This window comes from Podarcis raffonei, chromosome 5, assembly GCF_027172205.1.
Source record: "Podarcis raffonei isolate rPodRaf1 chromosome 5, rPodRaf1.pri, whole genome shotgun sequence".
NCBI classification, from domain to species: Eukaryota; Metazoa; Chordata; class Lepidosauria; order Squamata; family Lacertidae; genus Podarcis; species Podarcis raffonei.
Window position 1 is genome coordinate 46,557,079 of NC_070606.1, and position 23,982 is coordinate 46,581,060.

At 42.6% G+C, this 23,982-nt stretch overlaps 1 protein-coding gene across 1 annotated transcript in view; it reads left to right on the forward strand.

Annotated features, from left to right (window-relative positions):
- Positions 1 to 7,616: 7,616 nt before the first annotated feature.
- The window catches only part of CPXM2 (carboxypeptidase X, M14 family member 2), an 82,350-nt gene continuing 65,984 nt past the window's right edge, over positions 7,617 to 23,982 (forward strand). The window contains exons 1-2 of the mRNA XM_053388961.1: positions 7,617 to 8,043; positions 16,961 to 17,062. Of these exons, the coding sequence (XP_053244936.1) occupies positions 7,719 to 8,043; positions 16,961 to 17,062 (427 nt within the window). The 5' untranslated portion in view covers positions 7,617 to 7,718. The remainder of the gene's footprint in view (positions 8,044 to 16,960; positions 17,063 to 23,982) is intronic.

A 23,982-nucleotide genomic window follows, 5' to 3' on the forward strand; every position in this document is an offset into this window, starting at 1 on the left:
TAGCCACTCATCATCATCCCACCACCAACCCCCTGGCTCTGAACCTTCTTCCATTGGGGGTTCCCCAGCCGATGCCTTCCACCACTCATCTGATCCAGCCAGTCCATGAAAGAGGTTGCATTGTGGGGCTTGATAATGATCGTGGCTTGTTTGTGACCAGATAGTGAGCCTGGAGGGCTGATTTGGCCCCCAGGCCTGAAGATCCCCACTCCCTGTTTGAAAAGGAGTGGGATAAAAATGAAATAAATGTCCAAATGCTTCTAAAGGTATGCTTGCTGTAGGCATATATATATATACACTACCGTACCACAGGTTTTCCCTCCCTCACGCCTTGCGTTGTGGAAGGAGGTTTTCCCAGGGATTCACTAAGATAGGTCAATTGATTGAGCAGCGTTCAATCTGTGAAGCATATCATTCCATGGAGGAATTTGCTTTTCTCAGGATCCTAAAATAGAAACACTAGATCCCTTCAAATATGCCAGAAGAAATGTTAACTGTGTTCACAGCCTTTGTGAGGTCATCACAGGCACAGTGAGTGGTATAATGTTCCCACTCCCTTAAATGGTTGTTTTTCTTACACAGTTTGTCTAGAATAGTGTGGAATAATTAAATATAAAAATACAGTAGGGCTGTGCTGTGAAATATTCATTCCTGCTCTCCCCCAGCTGCTTGCTGCAGAGAATGACTCAACATCATCTATTAGGGGGCTCTCCATCAGGCCTTCTGGTGTATGAAAAATAATAGCTTAAATTATACAACCCAAACTATCTCTTTAAGAAAGTTTGAAAGTCAGATGGTGATGGCATCCTTGCCTAGGGTGGAGATAAAAGTACCAGGAAGTTTTTTGTTGCCATGGCAATAGGTGCTCCTTCATTATATGAAAGTAGAAAGGCAATATAATGAATTATTTTGTGGGGAAAGGTAAAGACAATGCTATATTTTTACCCAATCCAGAGTTGTATGTCTCCTTGAATAATTTAAACAAGCTTCAGTATTAACCTAGAGGCTTAATTAAAGCAACATATGCTGCATTTCCCCCCTCAAAGAGTCAGAATTTTAAAAATAGGACTTTTTCACATCTCCTTGATTCAACAAAAGCAAACTTGATTCATGAAATGTTGGAGGATATGGAGTTATGTGATCCCTGAGCCAAGGAGACCTTGGCTCCTTTAAAAGACACTTGAAGGCAGCCCTGTATAAGGATTTTTTATGTTGAATTTTTTATTATGTTTTATATATGTTGGAAGCTGCCCAGAGTGGCTGAGGCAACCTAGTCAGATGATGGGGTATAAGTAAAATTATTATTATTGAATAGCATGTCCCTATTTTAATCAGAGAAATGCTGGAGGATATGAACCCTGCTCCCTTCACTCACCCATCCCAACCCTCTTCACCAAGCCCACAATCTCCTCTCTCTTTACTCCTTGCTGAAACCTCCTTCTCCCTCTGCCAACCTTCTGTGGCTTGCCTGGACCTTGCTCACCTGGGACAGGCTTGCCAACACCCCCTCCCCCACCAAACCTTTGCATCTTATCTCTGCAGGCTCCCAAATCCAGCCCCCACCATTCTCCAGGGCCTTGCTAAAACTTTCCCTCCTTCCTACCAAACCTCTGTTGGTGGCCAAAGCACCGCCTTCTGCTGGAGTTTTCCAAAAATACCATCCCCATCACAATACCCCATTGGCTGGCATGCTTTGGCTGCTTAAGTGCCTCTGCTTGATTCCTAACTTCTATTGGCCTGTTCACATACTGATAAAACTGTTTCCTCCACTGGCTTGCTCATTCACTTACTTTCCCCTGATGTCCCCCCTCCCCCCCCTCTTCAGTGCATTCATGTGCTGTAAAACCTGCACATTGGTAAAACAGTTCCACTTCAGAAACCAGATCAGATCATGCAAACTCCAAAATCCAATGTAAAGAGTTTGGAAGCATCCCTAACATCAGGGATGAGGGAGCAGTGACATTCCAGATGTTGTTGGATTCCAAGTCCCACCATCACAGGCAACAGTCAGGGTTAATGGGAGCTTTAGTCCAAACATATCCGGAAGTCCATCTCTGTCTAACATGGATTTTATATTATGTTTGTAAAAACTGATTAACTCAGTGATTTTTTCAGACAATTGCTCCCCTAAACCCAGTTTATATTAAAAATTCTGTTTCAATTATATTATGACAGCCTCCTGCTATAGGACGTGAGTAAAAGCAACTTGTTGAAGTTTTAACTAATATAACAGCTGAAGGCAGGATTTGAGATGCTCAAAATGAAGGAGATGCTCAGAATGAAAAAGTACTTAATGTCATTTGGATTTTATTTATTAAAAATTATGGTCCCAGTGTTTAAACACAGATTGTTTTGTATTTTTCAAAAGTACCTTCAAGATTTCCTGACCTTATGGTTGGTTGTAAATTCTGATGCCATAGACAGCAGTGGTACCTCGGGTACCTCTGGTTAAGTACTTAATTCATTCCGGAGGTCTGTTCTTAATCTGAAACTGTTCTTAACCTGAAGCACCACTTTAGCTAATGGGGCCTCCTGCTGCCGCTGTGCCACCGGAGCCCGATTTCTGTTCTTATCCTGAAGCAAAGTTCTTAACCTGAAGCACTATTTCTGGGTTAGTGGAGTGTGTAACCTGAAGTGTATATAATCCGAGGTACCACTGTATACTGTAAATGGTTTCTGTGAAGGAAAAAGGGGGGTGTTTTAAAAAAATGTAATTCCATTTTCCTGCTCCATTTTATGGTCCACAATTTATCCCAGATCTTAAGTATTGAGAGACAAACCCCTCCCTGCTTCTTCATGGGTGGCGTGGGGTGGGGATAGGCTACATTTAGCAATACTTTATTGCTAAAAAATATAGAAACCATATGTGCTCTCTCAAAGAGTTAATGTAGCCACTCTCTCTTTCTAAATCCAGACTTCATCAACTGTACATTTTTGGAACTAAGCTAATCACTGCAATTTTAAATACCTTGGCATTCTTTAAGGAAATTAATCATAAACTGTATCAGTAATTTTATTCAGGCATTCGTTTTCTGAACCGAAGCTGGCTTTGGGGGACACAATTAATTTATTTTTGGCAAGGAGGGAGTGAATGTTGGAACAACCTTCAGCTATGAATGGGCTACACATTGCTGAGAGATGTGGATAGTTGGCTCTCATTGAGTGGCCCACCATCTGAGTTTTATCCTTGTATAGCTCACCAACAAACAAGGCGTCAACACAAAGCCCAGGTATGGCTTCAGCATCCAAAGCTAAAATCTGGTAGAACTCACTTAAATGCACACAAACAGCATGCAGTTCATGTGGAACACTTCTTGGATAAAATGATTTTAGATTGCACATGAGGGAAGAAAGGGAAATCCTCACCCTACATATATAGACAACTCCATGTATGTAGAAAGCTACTGTACCAGAATTTTTCTCCCTATGATATAGCACTCAGTGGGGTGGAGAGACTGTGCTGGCTTCATAGCAGTGTTGGTCCTCCACTGCTGGAGAGGAGGAGGGTCAGGAACACTGGATTAGCTCCATCAGCATGCCCACACATGCCACCTCCAGGCCACCTCCTACCATGCCCCTTCTACCTCCTGGTACACAGTAGCAACACTGATGTTGAGAAGCTCCACTCCATTGAGCTACTGCTGTATATAACCATCTATATTGGTACAGGTTTTGGGAGGATGTAACTTCTGTTAAACCACAGAACCTAGGACTTGCCGATCAGAAGGTCGGCGGTACGAATCCCCGCGACGGGGTGAGCTCCTGTTGCTCGGTCCCTGTTCCTGCCCACCTAGCAGTTCAAAAGCACGTCAAAGTGCAAGTAGATAAATAGGTACCGCTCTGGTGGGAAGGTAAATGGCGTTCCGTGCGCTGCTCTGGTTCGCCAGAAGCGGCTTACTCATGCTGGCCACATGACCCGGAAGCTGTACGCTGGCTCCCTCGGCCAATAAAGCGAGATGAGCGCCGCAACCCCAGAGTCAGCCACGACTGGACCCAACGGTCAGGGGTCCCTTAACCTTTAATTTCTGTATATCTGATTTATACTCAATGCAGATTATCAATAAATCCAAAAGAAAAGCTGCACAGACACTTAAGTGCCTTGCAAACTTGTCATAGCAGGGGTTTAAGTGTTCCAGCCTCCCATTGGCTGGGGCTGATAGCAACAATCCCTTCACTGCTTGAACCAGTTCTAAGGGACAGCTACTTGAGGGTGGGGTAGAAGCAGAAAAGGAAGACCTCTTTGCTGTCTTCACCACCACGTGATAGTGGATAGTAACCCATGTCCAATCATCTGATAGCTGAGTTATCTGCCATTTGTGATCTGACCGTTATCCAGGTTGCTTCATTGTCCAAAGTTCCATAGAAAACCAGGTGGAATTCTGGGCTTGGCAATGCGGGAGGGAGGGAGCACTCAGGAGTGACTGTGCTGGTGCCCTTTTCATCGCACTGTTCCACAGTGAGATCTCCAGCACCCCAACAGGATGGCCACCTTTGTCCAACAGAAACTCCCCAATAGCATTCAGGAATTTCAGATTTCATAGGTTTCTGGGGTGGGTGGGTCATCATATCGGGGAACAAAGCTACCACCACTCCAAACCTCATGAGAATATGATCTGACTATGATAATGGGGTTGCATCTCTTCCCGCCACCCCCATTCATGATGGTTTCATCTGGGTTGTCTCTACCACCCTCCCCTCTGGCATCATCCAAGAACATAATTCACTCCAATAAAAATCACAATATCAGACAAACATTTCTCTTACTAGCTGTAAGAGCATCACAAAGTCTTTGTGACAATTAAGGTACTAGTAGTAGCAAGCAAATAATGCACCAGTACCACGATAAAGTGTTCTAGTGCCAGAAGATTGCTGAAGAGCTGCTATATTTAGAAGTAGAGTGGTACCTTGGGTTACAGACGCTTCAGGTTACAGACTCTGCTAACCCAGAAATAGTACTCGGGTTAAGAACTTTGCTTCAGGATGAGAACAGAAAATGTGCGGCGGCAGCAGCAGGAGGCCCCATTAGCTAAAGTGGTACCTCAGGTTAAGAACAGTTTCAGGTTAAGAACGGACCTCCAGAACGAATTAAGTTTTTAACCCGAGGTACCACTGTATAGCTAGTTAGAGATAAGGGATGGGTACATGCATGCATGTCTCCCTTGTTGCATTTTGTAACAAGGCATTGCAAGATGCCATCTTTCACAGATCAGCTGCAATAAAAACATTTTAGGTCCCATTAGATTCATATCTGTATGCTTTCACAGTCGTGCAACTTCTTGTATGATTTACCTGCTGTTGATATAGATTGATAGAGACCGTGAACCTGACAGACCAACCCTGTTACATTCAATTTGGTGGTTATTTTAATGACTGCTGTAAAGAATTTGCTGTCCAAGGTGGAGGTTAAACATGCCTGGAGGAAGGTATGTGTGTCCAGATACAGGCAGGGTGAGCCAACCACTGACATTTTTTGTGCCTACAGCTGAGCTCTGTTATGAAAGCAAGTTATATTCACAATGCACTCAAATCAAGGCAATGGACCAGAAATCTATGTACAGAAATATGCACTTTATCACCTCTTATGATTTTCTGGCTCCAGCTGCTGACACACCCTTTTGGCAAGGTGTTTGCTGAATCTTTGTACCTTTAAGTACCTTTAAGCAGTAGCTTTGCTTTTGAATTATGGTGCTGGAGGAGACTCTTGAGAGTCCCATGGACTGCAAGAAGATCAAACCTCTCCATTCTGAAGGAAATCAGCCCTGAGTGCTCACTGGAAGGACAGATTGTGAAGCTGAGGCTCCAGTACTTTGGCCACCTCAGGAGAAGAGAAGACTCCCTGGAGAAGACCCTGATGTTGGGAAAGATGGAGGGCACAAGGAGAAGGGGATGACAGAGGACGAGATGGTTGGATAGTGTTTTTGAGGTTACCAGCATGAGTTTGACCAAACTGCGGGAGGCAGTGGAGGACAGAGGTGCCTGGCGTTCTCTGGTCCATGGGGTCACGAAGAGTCGGACACGACTAAACGACTAAACAACAACAACAACAACAACAACAAGCAGTAGCTTTATCATTGTGCTAGTTTTCCAGTTGTAGAGTGGATTGATATATAGTATTTATAATCGCTATTGTTTGTTTGTTTATTTATTCTGCTGCAATGGAGAGCAAGTAATAAAGGGTTTAATTAAAAGTAAGTACATCAACATTTGCATCATATGAAATCATACCAAAATGCATATCCATGAAATTCTGTTCTACAAGAGAGCTGATTGGTGAATTACTGGTTCCATTTTGTATTTCTAGATAAATTCAGGAGCAGCCCTGCATTAAAACCCTTTTCCATGCTGTCTGTGACATAGCACAGCCTACTCCCATCACTGACATCTGGTAAGAAGCAAGAGCAAATTTGGGACGTTGAAAGTTGTCTGTGATTATGCAATTAAAAGCTGATGTCACTTAATTTCTTTGCAAGACCATTTATACAAATTCCATCTGGACATAGGTGGGGAGGCAGGGGGAAAGCTGAGAATAGTACTTGATTTCTTTTTATTTTGCAATTGATGAAAATGAATGTGAAAATGGGCTTGTCATTTTGGCTCGGGATTAGCAATGACACTGACTTGTGTATGGCAAAAAGTTAAATGGGATTTGTAGTACCTTTCTATTATATTGGTACAGATACAGAACTCCAGTAAAGAGAAATGTCAGCATTTTATATTTGCTGTTGAAATGTGTTTTGGAAGGTGAGGTATCTTTCTGATGCTTTTAACTCATTCCTGTTTTGAAAAACCTTCAAGTGGAACTGTTTTACTTACTTGAAGGAGAATTCAGGCTTTCTCTTATCCAGGGTCACCTGATTAAGGGGGCGTTCAGAAAAATAATAATGCCTGAAATAAAATAAAGTTGAAAATCTACAAAAGAAAGAATCCTGATTATTAACCTTTTAGTCTATCAAGGGATTATAAATGTAAAATGTAAACTTTCTATGCTGTTGACGGTCTGCACCTGTTTTTTATCAAGAGCTGGAGGAGTAGAAGGAATTTTCACAAGCATGTTTTCCTTTCTGTTCCATAGAATCCGAATGCAATCTTAATATTCTGTAAGGGGAAGCAGGAACCCCTAAACCACAGGAGAAAACATTTTCCCCTTCCAAGTTTTCATCCAAACACACCCCACTGCATATAGTCCTGGCAAGAGAATAGAGACACATTTTTTGTACAGGGATTTTGAGAGCAAGGCTCATGGCCAGTTTTTCATTTCTTTGAATATACAGTATTTAGACTCTGTGTTAATATCAGTTCTCAAAACACAGCATCTTAGGTGCCAAGAGTTGGATTAAAGTTTTTAATTGCCTGGGGAGCGGGGAGGAGCAGGAGGGAAGAGAAAGCAGAGAAAGGAGCGAAGATCTGTAAAGGATTCACAGAGTCCAACACCTGCCAAATGCCAGCTCTCTCTTCTCCCGTATGTCTGCATGTGTGTCTGGCTGGCTGGTGAGCCCCGACGATCACATGGACCTCAGGCAACCACCTCCCTCCCTCTGATTCCAGTCCTCACTCCCTCTCCATTACTTGCAACTTTTGCAAACTACTCCAAAGCAGAAGTGCTTATCCCAGACTCTGGGATTTGCTAACTGCCAAGATCTCTGTTTTCCCCTCTCTGCTGATCCTACATTGGATATTCACAGAGGAGTTTTCTACTGCAAAAAAGCAAAAAAATAATAATGACCTCCTTTGTCGAGAAAGCTTCTTTTGCTCAGCTCTGCCTCGCGCTGTGTGCTTTTGATCTGACACTGCTTGGGGATATAACCTGGGCTCTACCTATGGAAGAGCAGGATTACTATCTGCAGGAAATCATCAACAGGGATCATTATTATTCCTTTCCAGATCCTGAAGAGGAGTATTCGCCTTTCACAGAACAGCCAAGGGAGGAAGAAACCGAGCCCCCTTTGGAGACAGAAGAACCCCAAAGATTCAAGCTGGGCAAGAAGGAGTTAAAAATGAAGAAAGCCAACAAAAAAGATAAATCCACTCTCGAGACCCCGCCAGGTAACTTTCCTCTTTCACTTCTGAAATTTTGAGATTCCAGATGGGTCTCAAAGGATTTCGCCCCCATAAGTTAATATCCGAAGCAGAAAAGCAGAAATAGTAACTGCACTGCTAATGACGTTAAACACCCTCGTACTAATCACAGCTGTTATACTAACAGAATTAGTGATCATGCTGGTCTGAAAGTCTAATTTTAACCCCTGCCTTCACTCTTTTGGGAAGACTAAAATTTGCTTCCACTTCCTTTTCTCTCTTGCTCTAAAGGTTTTCAGGAAAAGTTTTCTTGAAGTCACACATCCTGTGTGCATACTCTTCCCTCTAACAAACAGCATCTTTCTTTTTTGCTTAGTAAAATGGTCATGTTACCAGCAAGGGTAGAGATGGGCTGAATTTTGTTTGCAGGTTGCCCAGGTTCATATAGGGGTTCTGGGATTTGCTTCTAGGAAGTGTGCACTTCTGATTTCATAACAAAGCCCTCCCCGGCAAAAGCCAGATCTCAGTGGATATAAACTAAAATCAATTTGTGATTTTTATTGTGAATCAGGACTTAGCATAACCCAGTGGTTAAAGTCTGGGCCTTGGGGTCAGGACACTGGGGCTGCAGTCCTAACTGCACTTCCCTTTGAGTAAACCATGCTGGATTCAACAGGATCCACTACAATGATCATTATATTATTACTATTACTTTAATTATTTTATACCACATTATGTAACATAAATTGCTTATTATTCTTGCATCAACACTTTAAATGTAGTAAGCTAAGGCAGCTGAAATATGGCCCAGAATATTGAAATATGGTCCAAATATTTGTCCAGAAGTGCTCAAGGTATTTCATGGCTGAGAGAGAATTTTCACCTGGATTTGTTGCTTTAAAGGTACAGATTTTGGGAACTGTATCAGTTGTGCCCTTTGTTTATTTGCATTCAAGACATAAGCACAGGTATCTCCCCCCCTCTTTTTAGGACCATAAAGTGTTTGAATGTTGGACAGGAAACATATTAAGGACCTGTGCAGTTATGATATGGCTTTATGAGATAGAGGGATGTGCTCTGGGAGGAATATGCTGATACAGCATACTCTGCTAGGGAACCCTTGCACCTTAAAGATGTGTCTGCTTGCACCAGTCTCACTTCACTGAAATGTAGCAACATGACGACTGCCTTTCTGCATGCCTTTTGATGTATGGGACTTTTAGATAGACCTTTGTGAGATTCTTCTATGCAGATTAATTACACAGCGTGCCTAGACAAACAACTATTTTCCTAAGGACAGGACAGCATAGGGCAGTACCAATAGGAGATAAGGAACCTTAATTTACAGCTGTGAATCTGCCTGCAGGAACAACAACCTGCCTGTGTAAAATGGGATTTGAGAAAACAGATTGTGTACAGAAGATGAAAATTCAACTGGCTAGCGTTAAAACTACCTTTTGTCTTCAGTTCGGCAGAACTAAAGGCATGTGGGATTAATTAGGTGTTTGTAGCAAGCAATCAGCTGGGTCTGCACTGGAATGAAGCAAAGCTGACGGACAGGAATTAGGAACATGTGATCTGCCCTTTGGCTGAGCAGCTGGTACCAATCAGTAGTTCCTTTGAATCAGAGTAGGGCTAAAATTCATTGCAGTCTGAACGGTACGAACACTTATACACACGTTTGCTTAATGTAAACTAATGGGGATAGAAAGTTCCAATGCAGCTGTTTCAAACACTGTGCTAGATAGCTTGCCTTCCATTTCCATTGTTTTAAATCAGTTGCATTGGACCAATTCAAAGTTACACTTTATTACAATGCATAAATATGAATTGACAGAACTATTCTTTGCCTTCCCACCAATGACACATCATGGATCACATCATATTTGAAGTGATAAATGCCATACAGCCCCTGCTTCACATACTTCCTATAGTGCCTTCCTCATATTTATACCCTATAATTCACTTCTGGGAATTATACAGATGCAGATACTATAGCAGCCAACGGATTGACCTGGGAAGTTTCAGTTCAGATATTGCCGCTACCATGAACTAAGTAGGTGTCCTTCACTAATTGTGTATCTTTCAGCTTCAACACTCCATGATTTATACAGGATGCATGGAGAATCATTTGGTCCATAAGCAGGCAATCTTATTACAGCACCAGCAATTGATGGCTTCAGATAGGTGTAGGTAGGTAGAGGTAGAGGTAGGAGTAGGAGTAGGAGTAGTAGGTGTGTGTGTGTGTGTGTGTGTGTGTGTGAGAGAGAGAGAGAGAGAGAGAGAGAGTGAGAGTGAGAGAGACCAGATAGACAAGCAATACACACATTGGCAAGACCTGTAGTCTGTATATATCAGGTCTTAACCACACATTGCATATGTAGTGCAGAGGTTGAAAGATAGGTTACCTACTAAATTCAGGGTAGATGAAAAATCTACCATGGGGGGTGGTGCCTGGAACCCTGGCCCTGACCACAACTCAGCTGGCAGCAAGAAAGGTCCCCAAGTGGCAGACAACATCTTTCTCAACCACAACAAAGCAGGCCAGTGCCCAAGTGGCAAGCCAGTGTTGCTACTATCAAAGCAAGGGTAGGTAGGAGGTCAGTAACTAAAGAGAGAATGACGAATGCTATGTGGCTATGGCTTTGACAGGTTTGCCACAACCACCTTCCCAAGCCAGGATGCCTTGTGAGAGCCTGCAGGACTTCTGGTGACATGCTCTACAACAGTGATTCCCAAACTCCAACCCCATAGACCACCTGAAAATTGTTGAGGGTCCTGGAAGGGCACTTAATTATTTTTCTGCTCATTGCAGCAACTGTGCTAGATGTCTGACTTGCAATTGTTTTTTCTTTTTATTTATTTTGATCCCCCTCCCCGCTCTATATTTCTGGCCTCCTCCCACCCATTAGTGGTCTATCCTGCTCACTTTGTAGGTTCTTTGACTAATGGAGCAGCTGACATGCCTCTGCTCCCACTGTTTTTCACAGACATGCTGTGGACAACCTGAGTGAAGCTCGGGGACCACTGGTGGTCCATGCTAGCTCAGTTGGTTAGAGGTGTGGTGCGGATAATGCCAAGGTTGCAGGTTTGATCCCCATATTCCTGCTTTGCAGGGAATTGAACTAGATGATTCTTATGGTCATCTACAATTCTATGATTCTATGTCCTACAGGGGGAATAGGGCCACTGAGCGGGCTCACATAGCATTTTTGCCCAAGACTCTGGGATGATGTGGGGCAGAGGACGAGGAACCTGGGTGCTCCCTTCAGATCTGAGGCCCTGGCAAGTACTGTGGTGGGAGAAGCCCTATGGGAATTGGGGTGAGTCAGGGTGTGCACAGCCCACTCTCATCACTGCATCCTGAAAGGAGACTTTCTGGTTCATAGTAGCTGTGTGTGCACATTATAGACCATAGCTCAGGCTTCTTCAAACTCGGCCCTCCAGATGTTTTGAGACTACAGTTCCCATCATCCCTGACCACTGGGTCCTGCTAGCTAGGGATCATGAGTGTTGTAGGCCAATAACATCTGGAGGGCTGAGTTTGAGGAAGCCTGCCATAGCTGCATGCATTATAAATCTATAGGCAGTGCAATATAGGATGTGAATATGAGGAGCTTGTGATGTATGTGCTTCAGTGGGTGCATGATACTTTTTGCAAACGTGTACAGGATAAGCTTCCTGTATAAATCAAGTATAAATCAGGTAGTTGCAAGTAGGACTGCGATAATACATGTGAAGCAGCCTTCGCCAACCTGGTGGCCCCCAGAAGTTTTGGACTACAACTCCCACCATCAGTAGTCAGGACATCTGGGCTAGCTGAGGCTGCTAGGAATTGTAGTCCAAAACATCTGGAGGGCACCAGGTTGGTGAAGGCTGATGCAAGACATTAAAGAAAGGCTAAGCATTATTATTTTTCAAATAAATAAATCCTTGTTGCACCAGACGAGAAGTAGCCAACAAAATTGTATTCCCTCCACCCCTAATATAAAGATTTCATTGGCAGGGAAAGATTGCGTAGAGAGGCTTTTAGGATGAGAACTATGTTTTCCATCTAAGTAAGTCTAGGATAAAAATATCTTGCCGGAGTTGCCAGATGTAATTTATTTAAGGGAACATTCCTTATTCTGAAATGCCTCCATGCCAAACGTCTCTTCTCCATAGCATTCCTGCGAAACACAAGCCTTTCAAACTGCATTATGTTTCTAATTTCTGAAATCTTGATGTGCCAAACCAACAAATCCTGACTGTTCTGCATTTTGTATATACATCAGGAAAAGTTCCTTGGGAATGTATTCATCTTTAAGATGGTTCTGAAAGTGCTTACCTAGTTTTGTGCTCATTTCCATGAGTGTCAACACGTGCCTCCATTTCTGGTTAATTTCTTATGAATGCTGAGGATGAAATGTACATTTTTAAGCATGTCAGTGATTGCTTGGAACAGGAATCTGCCGTGCAGCTAATGCACTGTCACCACCACACACAAGTTATGCAGTCACCTCCCCTCCAGCTAGTGCAGATACTCCACCTCATACCTATCTTGGATTCTGGTCTGCAATGCTTTGTAACTAGACTTTGAAACAGACCCACAATACACTGAGTTGCCACATTATCTGCTCAATCATTCCTCTGTCTTAGCAATGCAAAGCAATTATTTTCAGGGCTGACCCAGGACATTTTGCTGGCTGAGTGGGGGCAGCAAATGGTGTCCCCTTCCTGGTCCAAGCCATGTTGGGTAGCATCCAAGGCTGGTCAAATTATGTTATTTCCTCAGGCAGGAAATCCTGCAAGCACCTCCCCCCGCCCCACCACCTCAAAGGAAAAACCTATCATTGATAACAATGATTTCATGACACCCAAAATCTGCTGTCTGAGGCAGCTACCTCCTTATGCCTAAAGGTAAGGCTGACCTTGATAGCATTGCATACGAGGCAAGCATTTTTGTCAATTTAACCTCTCACTGCTCCCACAGCTATAACTTTTTCTTTTGGCAAAACTGGATGTTTCTCCAAGCACGATACCCTCTAAAAAGTTTTGGATCAAATTTGGCTGTTTTCTGAAGCACTGAGTCAGGTTCTGAACTGAATCTTGTGGTCAGTGTACACTGTCAGTATTTTCTGCTGCTGTGGTACTCTCTTGCTTTGCTGAATGAGTGTGTGTGCGTGCGTGCGCGCATGCACACACTGTTCTTTTACTTCCTCTCTCTTCCCCATCTTGCTTTGAACTAAAGTGTCTGGCTCTGAATCAGGGCTTCCTCCTGCATCTTTTCATCGTCTCACTTTCTTCTTTTTCAGGCTTGCTCAGTGAGAACAGCTGCAGCAACACACCAAGTGGGGATCTCTTTTCCCTTTCTTGTCTCTCGCTATCTCCCTGCTGCATGTTGTGTGTGCGGTTGGTAGCAGCAGTGCTTTTGAGCAGTAAACCTCAGCACTACAAACCTACATGATGGCAATCTAGGATTGCTGCAGTGGAAAGTATTAGCAGGGAGGCAGTAAGACTTTCTAACTTTCCTAATATGGTACAAATGACTAAAGAGAGGGACTCCATTCAGAGGAGAAAGCTTAAACTATACATAAGCTCATTTATGCTCATTTAAGCTCATTCCAGCCCTGTGGGGGGAAATGGTGGAAGGGGAGCCGACGATGTTCTTCAAAAAGAATGTCAATTGGTTCACATGTGATACAAAAACCACAGGAAACTCAAAAACTGATTGCAAATGCACCTCCCTGCATGATAATAATTTTTAAGTCTTTTACGCACAAGCTGCAGCAGAAAGTGAGAGGCTTCAAAGAGTCTACTGAAAGGTGTGACGAAAGTTCACATTCTCAAATTTTTGACTCAGAATTTGAAAGGGGGACAAAAAGAGGGGTGGTTTCAGGAAACGCAAAGTAAGACTAAGGGTTCATGGACTTACAAGTGGCAAAATGGCATATTGCCGTCTTCCCTTCTTTTTTGCCACTGTTTTTATCAGCTGCATATTCTAGTAGCATGTGTGAAATCAGTATAAATTATTCAAATAGTGGGTAGTCAAGAGGATCCCAAGAAATGATCCTTGATTGAATCTCCACGTTTGTTTCTTATTAATTTAAAATATTTATATCCCGCCATTCCAACCTGTCATCAGGATGCCTAATACGGTTAAGAACTTGGGATTGATAGACCAATTAAAATCAGGCCCATCCTATTTCTTGGTTACAGAGAAAAGTCTGTTCTGACCTGCTTTGATGCAGATTGTTAATGAAAAATCCTTTTAAAAATGCCCGTGAACACACTTAAAACACAAGTACACCTTTGAAAGTACTTAAGAGGTGGTACAAAGGTTGTGAGCTGCCTTTGTTCACTCCCAGGTTTTCCCCTTTAAAACATTTGAAATAGTGTATCTAATTGCCCAAAACTTGTGGGGCTAGCGCTACTTGCCGCTATATGTATTAAAAGTACATGAAGATCCCATGAGAATGATGGGATTTGGAGATGTTCTATCCCTTTCCAGGGGAATTATATGAAAAAATGGCTGGCTTCTGAAGCAGACATAGCCTGCCAGGTGGAGTGGAGCCATTACACCAGCTATCAAACACATGGGTTGTTGTTGTTTATTAGGAGGAAGCAGTCCTTTTCCTAAAAAAATGTTTAGGGGTACTCTCATTTTTCTACTCATATTGAAATACTGCCCCTCAATGATGTCAAACTTAGATTCACAAAATGTTTAGGGGTATGCGTACCCCTGCGACCCCCCCCAAAAAAGACTGGGAGGAAGAGAGACAAGGCATCAGGGACGTCTGCATGGGGCAAATGGCAACTGGGAAGCCAACATGGGACTGCCACTTCTGCACTGGGACTGCCATGCTTTCTTCTGTACAATTGCCCCTTGTAGCAATAGAATGCTACCACGTTCTATGAGCATCTATTTCAAAGGTTTTAAAGGGGGTGGGAAATGGCAGGGGGCAGTGTGCTATCTTCTGATCACCTGATAAAAATACACCAAACTGTGGATTCTGAAGCTGACCACTGATCTCATCTGGGTCTGATGAGTCTGCTCTGGAATCCAAGTATGATGGAGTCCTCCTCCCTACAAGCAACATAATTTAAAAACAAAAATATCGAGATCAATGGGATTTACTCCCAGCTACGTGTTTACAAGCCAAAACTTCCTTGAGATCACTAGATGTGAATCATATGCCTGTTCTGAAACTCTGTATTAGGTCATAAGAATTTAAAAAGGACCCAGCTAGATAAGGCGAAGGGCTCATCTCATCTAGCATTTTGTTCTCAGTCTCCAAACAAATGCTTATAGGAAACTCACAAGCAGCTCATGAGCACAATTGCACTCTCCCAAATATAGTCAAGCTCCAATACTTTGGTGAAGGCCAGGATCTAAATTTGCACCTTAATTTGTCTATGGATAATGCATAACATGTGAAAGACACTGTCTCTTTGTTTTCTGCCCCTGATGGAATTTAAACCAATTCACTGGTTGTGTCTGGAAGATAAAATAGGAAGCCTGCCATGTTCCTTTACTTGCCAGTGATGGAAGAGTGTTTCCAGCTCACAGCTTGTTCCACTCTTACAGCCTTTATTAATGCTACTCTCCGAGAGTCAAGTAGTCGGTACCTTCATATTAAGATTTACAGCATACTTATGGGAATTTGGGTCATGAACTTCTGCAGGAAATTGTCTGCTCTCTATCAGTCATGTCATGAGTACCAAAATATAAGGCCTACAAAAACATACTGTAGGTCACAATCAACCCATTGGTCTGTAGGGCTCTTAACTTTGCATCCTCACTGATACAGATAGACTTGAAGTCTGGAAGCTGAGAATGTCACTTAAGAATCCTGATTTCATACAGGAACCAGGTCCTGACATCTGTTGGTAAAACTCTGCCACATAAGTTAAGCAATTGCACACCACTTTGATTTTCAGGGAGAAACAATTAAGTGTGTGTTTTTTAAATCTTCAGCTGAAAGTAGACTTAAAATGCTTGACTTGGGCTAGATTGTGCACTGTGCCATTAATCTGTCTATGTAGATGTTTAGACTACTGGTTGGAGAAACTGTGCATGCTTCCCAGGGAGCAAGTCCTATTGCAATCTGTGAAATTCACTTCCAAATAAACACACACAGGATTGCACTGCATGCCCCATGGGAATTCATAAGACATATCTCACTTTTTTCGGAAGTGTATCCAATATTAGGAACTTAGCAAACAGCTTTAAACTGAGTCAGAACATTGGTCCATCTAGCAGAGTATACTTTATACTGACCAGCAGTAGCTCTCTAGTGTTTCCAATAGGAATGGGGGAGAAATTCCATTAAGATTGCTTCAAAAGGCAAACTCACCAAATTCGCACTTTTCAGAAAAAAATATACAAATCACCCTTCAGACTTCTCTGAATTTTGCAGCCCAATTTGACAGCCAAGAAACGGGTATGAAAATGCAAAAACAACCTACAGATATGAATTATATGAGGGGGAAGTACTTTGAAGTAAATGTGTATATTAGGCAAATCTGCATGCAAAAAAATGTGTTAGGAGAAATCCACAACGTCCACAATTTGCGAACTGCTTTAAGGTTTCTCTTACAACCAAGTGGTATATGAATTTTATGAAACAGTAAATAAATATGCATGAATTTTCAAGAGGATATTCCCACCCAAATAAATAAATAAGTGTGGAGAACTGAATTTAAGAGTAGGAAAATGAGAAAGTGAGAAGCCTGTAACTGACAGGCCCATCTTACCCCTACATGCAAGGGAGGTGCTGTAGCACTGAGCAATGGCCAAGTCATCTGATTTTTGGGGCCCGGAACGATTTTTTGCTATTGGCATAAAGAGGAAGGGATTAAAATATGGGGGTCCCCCCTTCATTAAGTGGATTTTGTCTTTTATGTTTCAATAGTCTATATTTGGGGGGAAACAATACACCATATTTTTCTTTTCTCCTTACAGTTAAAAATGGGAACAAGAAAGGTGAGAAAAACAAGAAAAGCAACGAAAGGACACCAGATGGCGACTATGAAAGACGAAGCACTTATGAGGAGAGCTGGGAAAGTAAGCTTGAATCCTCTCAGATGGCATCTTACTTTTTTCAGTGAACAATTTTGTGAGAGAAATAACAAGGTGAAATGGTACCTCCTCAAGAGAGCCTAGCTCGTCAGTTCCAGATGTGTGTTCTGGAACCTTCTTATTAGCTGCTGACCAAAACTACAGGCTTGAAACCTGCAGCTTTTGCTGTTGTGTTTACTTTTAATTTACACCTCAGGCCACGTTGATCAGTCTTGGGAGGGATGGGAAACCTCTTTCAGCCCGAAAGCCACATTCCCTTCTGGCAACCTTCCAAGAGCCACATGGAAGTGGTGGGCAGAGCTAAGATGCTAAAGTGGGTGGAGGGGGGGAGAGTACTCACCCAGCCCTCTCCACATCACATCCAGACAAGCAACATGAATCATCAGAATTCAAGGACAAAATCCAGTCAGGCAAAAAACAAACAAACAAACAAAATAACGGGGGGGGGGAGAGCTAGTGAGCATTGTGGCCTGGGGAAATGGTGAAGGTGGTCTAGGGAGAGTTCTATGGGTCAGGTAAACAGGGGTGGAGATCCACATTTAACCCTTGAGACTATTTCCCCCACAGTTTTTCCCACTGAACTCACAAAAAGGGAAAGGGTGGATGAATAAACTGCCTAGTTATTAGCGGCAGCCCTCATTCCTATGAGAGATTTTGTTCAACAAAACTAGTTTTCCATGAATATTGTAAAGGTACTTGATTGGTGGGTTTCTGAAACAGTAGCAGGACTGAATGTTGTCTCCATTGGGCAGTGTGGGACAGATGTAGGTGGTAGCTTTCTGAACTGAACCACTTCATTCAGTAAAGGGAAGGCATAATATTTTTGAATGATTAAATGAAAAAATTACCTGCTTGTAATAATCCAGGATATCAGGGAGACAGAAATCAAATTGTAAAGGAAGATCATATTTTTGAATTTTTGACTGGATTAAAAGAATCACCCTGTGGGTAGTGAACTGCCACACAACAGAGAAGAACTTTCTTCCCAAAGCGCTTATTTATTATCGGCAGGGAGGTTCTTTTTATGATGGGAGGGCATTCAAAAATATGGTCCTTCTTGCTGTAGGAAGGAGTCAGGCTCAAAATTACCTCCGTCTAGCACCTCAATCTGCATTATGCACAGAATAGCCCTCAGGAACTAGACAAACTTAAAAAAAATATGAGGTGTACTTTACATGATACTTGACATGTATTTTTTCACATTCTCCTTAGACTCCTGTAGAAAATTTGCAGATACACTTCTGCAGCAGTAAAGTTTACTTTTGTATTAAGTAGTTCAATCAAATCTATAGAGTCTTCAAAATAAATGCCACTAGCTCACCCCACAATATAGAGTTGAACTATCTCAAAAGGTAAATTCCAATGGATGTTGTATAGCCCTAGAAAAAAATATTTAAGTGCCATAGAACAGATGAAAATGAATCATGAAGAAATGATAGGCCACACCAGACCAATTTCAAACTATTCTCCAGAGATTTACACCGTACTGAGCAAACACTACACACTTGTGGGCTTCTGAACATTTCCTGGTTGGTTTCCTCCAGGGAGCTGTGCAAAGTTCATCTTTACACAATTGTACATCTGCAGTAAAAATAGGATGAAAAAACTCCCCCCATATGCCGTAGTATTTAAGTGCATGCTTAGTACAATGCAATCTTATGTAAGTTTATTCAGAAATAAGGCTAATGAACTCCATGGGACTTACTTGCATGTATGTGTGTGGGATTGCAACCATTATCTTAAATATAGGTCAGTCTCAGTTGTATTATCAATATACTTAGACCTACACTTATGTATTTTGATGCTTTTAAATCTCATCAGGAAATGATTAGGAATTATTGGAAGTATTGCTAGGAGGCTGAACCTAAACATTTACACTATTATGAAAATAGTAATTGTGGCTAGCAGCCAGTACTTTTTTCTGTCCCTGTTTTTTTTTGGGGGGGGAAGGAGGAGGGAGGGCTCTTGGATCATGTCAGAGCATCGTGCCTCCTTCCCAAAACTGGGCAAATGCTTCCCAGGCTTGGGGAAGGCAGTGCAAGCCTGTTTTCTGGCAGCACATTGAACAGTATGACCCTGTGGTGGGAATAGGCATGCACAGGTGTTGGGTTACCACTCCATCATCCCTGACCAGCGGCTATGCTGGCCAAGGCTGATGGGAAATGGAGTCCAACACCTGGAGGCCCACATGTTTTCCAACCCTGGCTTAATCCTTACCTCAATTTAGGTCAGGTCATACAAGCCCAAGGATTCTTAGCACCTTTGTTGAGGAGCTTCCTTGGTTAACTTGAGATGCATGGCTCCCTAGAGCTTGAATGGCTGCTTGGTTATATTCCTTCTAGTATCCAGGACAATTTTGAAGGATCATTTGAAACAGATGTTAAGGCTCGTTTGTTTGGCAATAGTGAAAGCGAAATCAAATCTGAATGGTTTGCATTTGTTCCACTCTAGCCAAAACACCATCATTGTTTATGTTTAAAAATCTGGCAAGAGATTCAAATTATTGCATCCACGTGGAAACCAATAAATAAATCAATAATACAGACTTAAAAATAGCCAAAAACGTTTTGACAGTCAGACGTCAAATTCTGAATCATGCTTCTATTTGTCACACTTCCTGGGACTATGGAGTGGAGGGAAGGACACTCTGCCCCCATCCATCACCTAGGGGACCAAGGGCCACAGAGAAGTGGCATGTCTTGCCTTCTAGGAAGAATATCCACACAAGGGGGGCGGGGAGGCAACTTGGCCTCATCCCTCATCCAGAGCAGGAAGAGTCATGGCAGATTTCCTTTCCCTCTCCCTGTCAGAAATCATATTTGGTTCTAACTGTCAGTTGCTCTGAGATAAAAAGGAGAAGGAAATCATGCTATGTCCCAACCATTGGCCAGGACAATCAGGGGTTTTGGGGTTCAGTTACAATCCCTCCTGACTAAGCAAGAGCACCAGCTAGGAAATACTATGCTCGTCTCAGTTTGTTTACATCTCACTGCTTTGTTCTAGCCATGTCAAACCAATCAGCCTGAAGGTCCCAGGCTCAATCCCATGCATCTCCAATTAGGGCAAGGAGAGACTTGTCTACTACTCTGGCACTCCATTGGACACTCTGATCTTGTGACTCATGACCCCCCTCCCTCTGGGAGAGACCAAGTTGAGTGTCTTTCTCATGGGGGGGCAGGGGGGAGGCAAATCTGCCACTACAGAGAGCAGGTACATCGTTATCAGACAGTCTGATCTTTGGAATGAAGCATTTTAAAGTAGCTACATTATATATTAGGGATAAACCATCAATGGTTGACTGGAAAAAGCATTCAAAAGCATGTTTAAACAAGTACAATGAAAAGGAAAAATGAATACTTTGTTGTTCTGGGCTCTGACATGTACCTTAAAAGAGATGGGGGTATTGCTTTATGATGGAGAAGGGAAATAAAGTAGAATCAGGTGAACTGGAAAGAAAGCTTTCATCTGAAATAATGTTTGACTAATACCTCTACAAAGTTTCTAAGCTTCCTGTTTCAATAACGTTGGCAGATTTTGAGTTAAGGCTATTCATTGCCCCATGAGATGCGAAATAGGATCAGAAGAGGTATTTTCAAAGAAAGCATTTGTTTTATAATGGAAGAAGCCAAACCATATATGACTAATAGTTTGGACTGGAGCTTTAAAGAATTTGGCCTGATAGGCATGTACTGGCACAACTACTGTTATGGAGCATTTTGGCTTTCCAAATTTCATCCTCTAGGGAATCACAAATCTTTGCCAAAGAAACCTCTCACCCAGTGTAAAAAGGAATTTCAAAGCTTCTGCTCTCTAGAAAGAAAAAAGGCCATTGTCTTTGGATACGTTGATTCATTTACATGTACTAACACTAGAAAAATAACCTAGCTTCAAGGCTTAGCTAGAGATTGACTGTTCCAGAGGTAAGGGAATTTGTCAGGTTCCTGCCTAACTGAAGTGGCAGACCTCTCACAGAGTGAGAGGTGTGGTGCAGATCATGAGATTCACCCAGCTAGCTGACCTGTGGCTCTCCAAATGCTATTGCACTACAACTCATATAATTCACAATCATTGGCTGTGTTGGCTGGGAGTCCAACAACATAATCTCAGCTCTATTGCAAAGAGAACACTTAACACTATTCTTCACTTATCCAGTGTCCTGAATCCCTGGCCTACCTGGTAGCAAGTCAGTAAGCCAAGTCCAAAGTTCATAGTGCAGGAGTCAAGCCACACAAAATCCAAAGGTCAGGAAATGCAGTCCAGGGTCAATCCAAGTAGCCAAATCTGAAGTCCAGCAGTCAGGATACAGTCCAGTCAAACCCAAAACACAGTCCCATAGAGGTCCAGGAGGATCCAAGTCAAGGCCCCACAACACGAGCAGTTGTGCAGACACAGCACCTCAGCTCTGCTTCCCTTTTGTACTTTGCAAGCTGATTGCAGCATCTGGGCTTGATGAGGCAAGTGGGCCTCATCTGTTCTGAGCCTACTTCAGCTGAGGAATCACACATCTCATCCCAGAGCTAACAAGCCCCACCTGGCCAGCTAGAGAGGCCTTGCCTGCTTCAGCCTCCTGGAGCACCCTGACTGCTGTTCCCTGTGCCTCAGAGCTTGCCTTGTTTGTGGGGACAGGAGTCCCTCTGGCTCTGGTGATGGGTCCTGCTGCTCTGGATTCTGTGCATTGATCCTCATCCCCTTGCCATCCTCCATCATGCTGTGAGCACTTCATTCTCCACCCCCTGTTTGCCCTGGAATGTCCCAGTGTCGGCTGCCCCCCTCCACTGGGATTCTTTTCCCTGCCATCCTGGCAGTTCATGAGATCCTGAGAGGCACATATACTGGTAGCTAGGAATCATGGGTGAGAAGAGTGCTTATGCGCTCATGGACTGCTCACTGGTTTTCCACTGGCCTCTGGCTGGCCACCATGAGAGCAGGGTGCTGGACTAGATGGGCCATGGGCCCGATCCACCAGGCTCATCTTACGTTCTTAAAGCAGAGCCAACTTGCAGAAGCCCAAGAGGCGTCGCCCCTGCAGCCTCCATCATTGGTGGAAAAGTGGCAATGAGATCTTGCCCAAATCTCATGAGATCTTGTGCGCTCTTTGAGATCTCACAAGAGCTCCTCAAGAACTTGTGGGATCTCTTCCAGAACCCACCGTTGTTGCCACACAACCCAGGTAAGGGAGGCTTTGGCGGGGGTAGGGCGGCGGCACAGTCCCACTTTGCCTCGGGTGGCAAAACAGGATGCACTGCCCCTGTCTTAAAGTTCAGGCTTTGACAAACTGACATTATTAGTTTCCCTCATTTCTTTGAAGAGGAACTTACAATTAAATCTTAAGATACAAATTGCATATTGCTTTCTAATTGAACTTGATTATTGAACGTAAATCATATTTAACTAGCTATAATAACTGTGTTGGAAAATAATAGACTCCATTCTGACCATGCTATACATGGGAAGACATGAGCCAAAATCTTTGAGCTGGCATAGATATGGGCCTATGCATTTTTATAAAACTTATATAAGTCTCATTTCCTATACTCATGCACAAGAGAGACACTATCATTCATGAGGGTTCTGTAGGGAAACAAGAATGGTTTTTTTTCTTGTTTTGCCTGGCAGAATTGAAGATTTGTTAAAGCAACCTAAAAAAGAAAGCATTTGTTGGCAGAAAGCAAATGGAAATATTTTGGAAGAGGAGAAGCGATCCAGTTTTTCAACTGATTGGTATATAGGTTACCTACTTTAAAAAAGCAATTTTCCTTTCCATTTTTTTCTTGCTCTGCCTCCTCATGCAGACCAGACTGTGGAAAAATCTGCTTATTTTGCTCTCCCTATATGTGTGTGATTCCTTTCGTCTACTGATATTTATTTCTTTTCAAGAGGATCTTGACTTGTAAACCATTCCATCATTGATTCCATTATGAAAAATGAATATTTGGTGGATTGTTGTATGGAGATTATTATAGTTAGGGTGTCTTGGCAGGAAAAGAAAACCATATATTTAGCAATATGTATATACCACTAAATAAATCATTAACTGGTTTACATGAATGGTGACTCATTAAAAAGCAATAAAAACATAACTTTTTTTTTAAAAAAAAGTTGACATGATAAAATTATCAAAATAGAGATAACGTTGAAAGATTTTTTAATAATACAAAAGCAAAAACATATGCATCTAATAAAAATAGCATGCCTGAGTAGATCTGTATTGTGAAAACAATACAATGATGGTACCTACCTAATACTAGTAGTTGCATAGCTTATTACCCCTGGACAGAGGTGCCAGCTTCTCTAGAGGATAGGCGGAGGGGGTGGGAATGAGGTTGCACAATGTCATGTGACGTCCCCTGAATATTGAGGGGGCCTGGCCCCCTTATAATTTTTTTTTGGGGGTGGACAAAACTGCCTCAGCCCCTAGGAGTCTGTGCCTATGTCCCTGGAATAGCCCAAGTGGTGTCCTCTAATGTTATTTATTTATTAAATGTATAATCTATCTTTGATACCAAGGGAACCCATAGTGGCAAACACATCCGTCTTAAAACAATGCATTTTAAAATAAAATAACAACATATTGAAAATGTCTAAAGCCAAAGTCATACACTCTCACAGCTAGTGGTTGCCAGGACTACAGTGCCAATCAGCAGCAGCCAGCATGGCCAATGGAAAGGAATTGTGGGAATTGTAGTCCAGCAATGTATGGAGGGCACCATTTTGGTTAACCCTGGCTTAACCCACGATTGATCTGATATTTGTCTTTCCTTGGCAAGGATCCAAAGTTCTGGTTTAGGCATGGTTGGATGCATCCAGTGAATTTTTTTTTAAAATCTTTATCATTTGAGCTGTGGGCAAGAAAGTAGAGGTCACTGCTATGGATTGTGTGAGGATAATTTCTAAGGTGATGAACC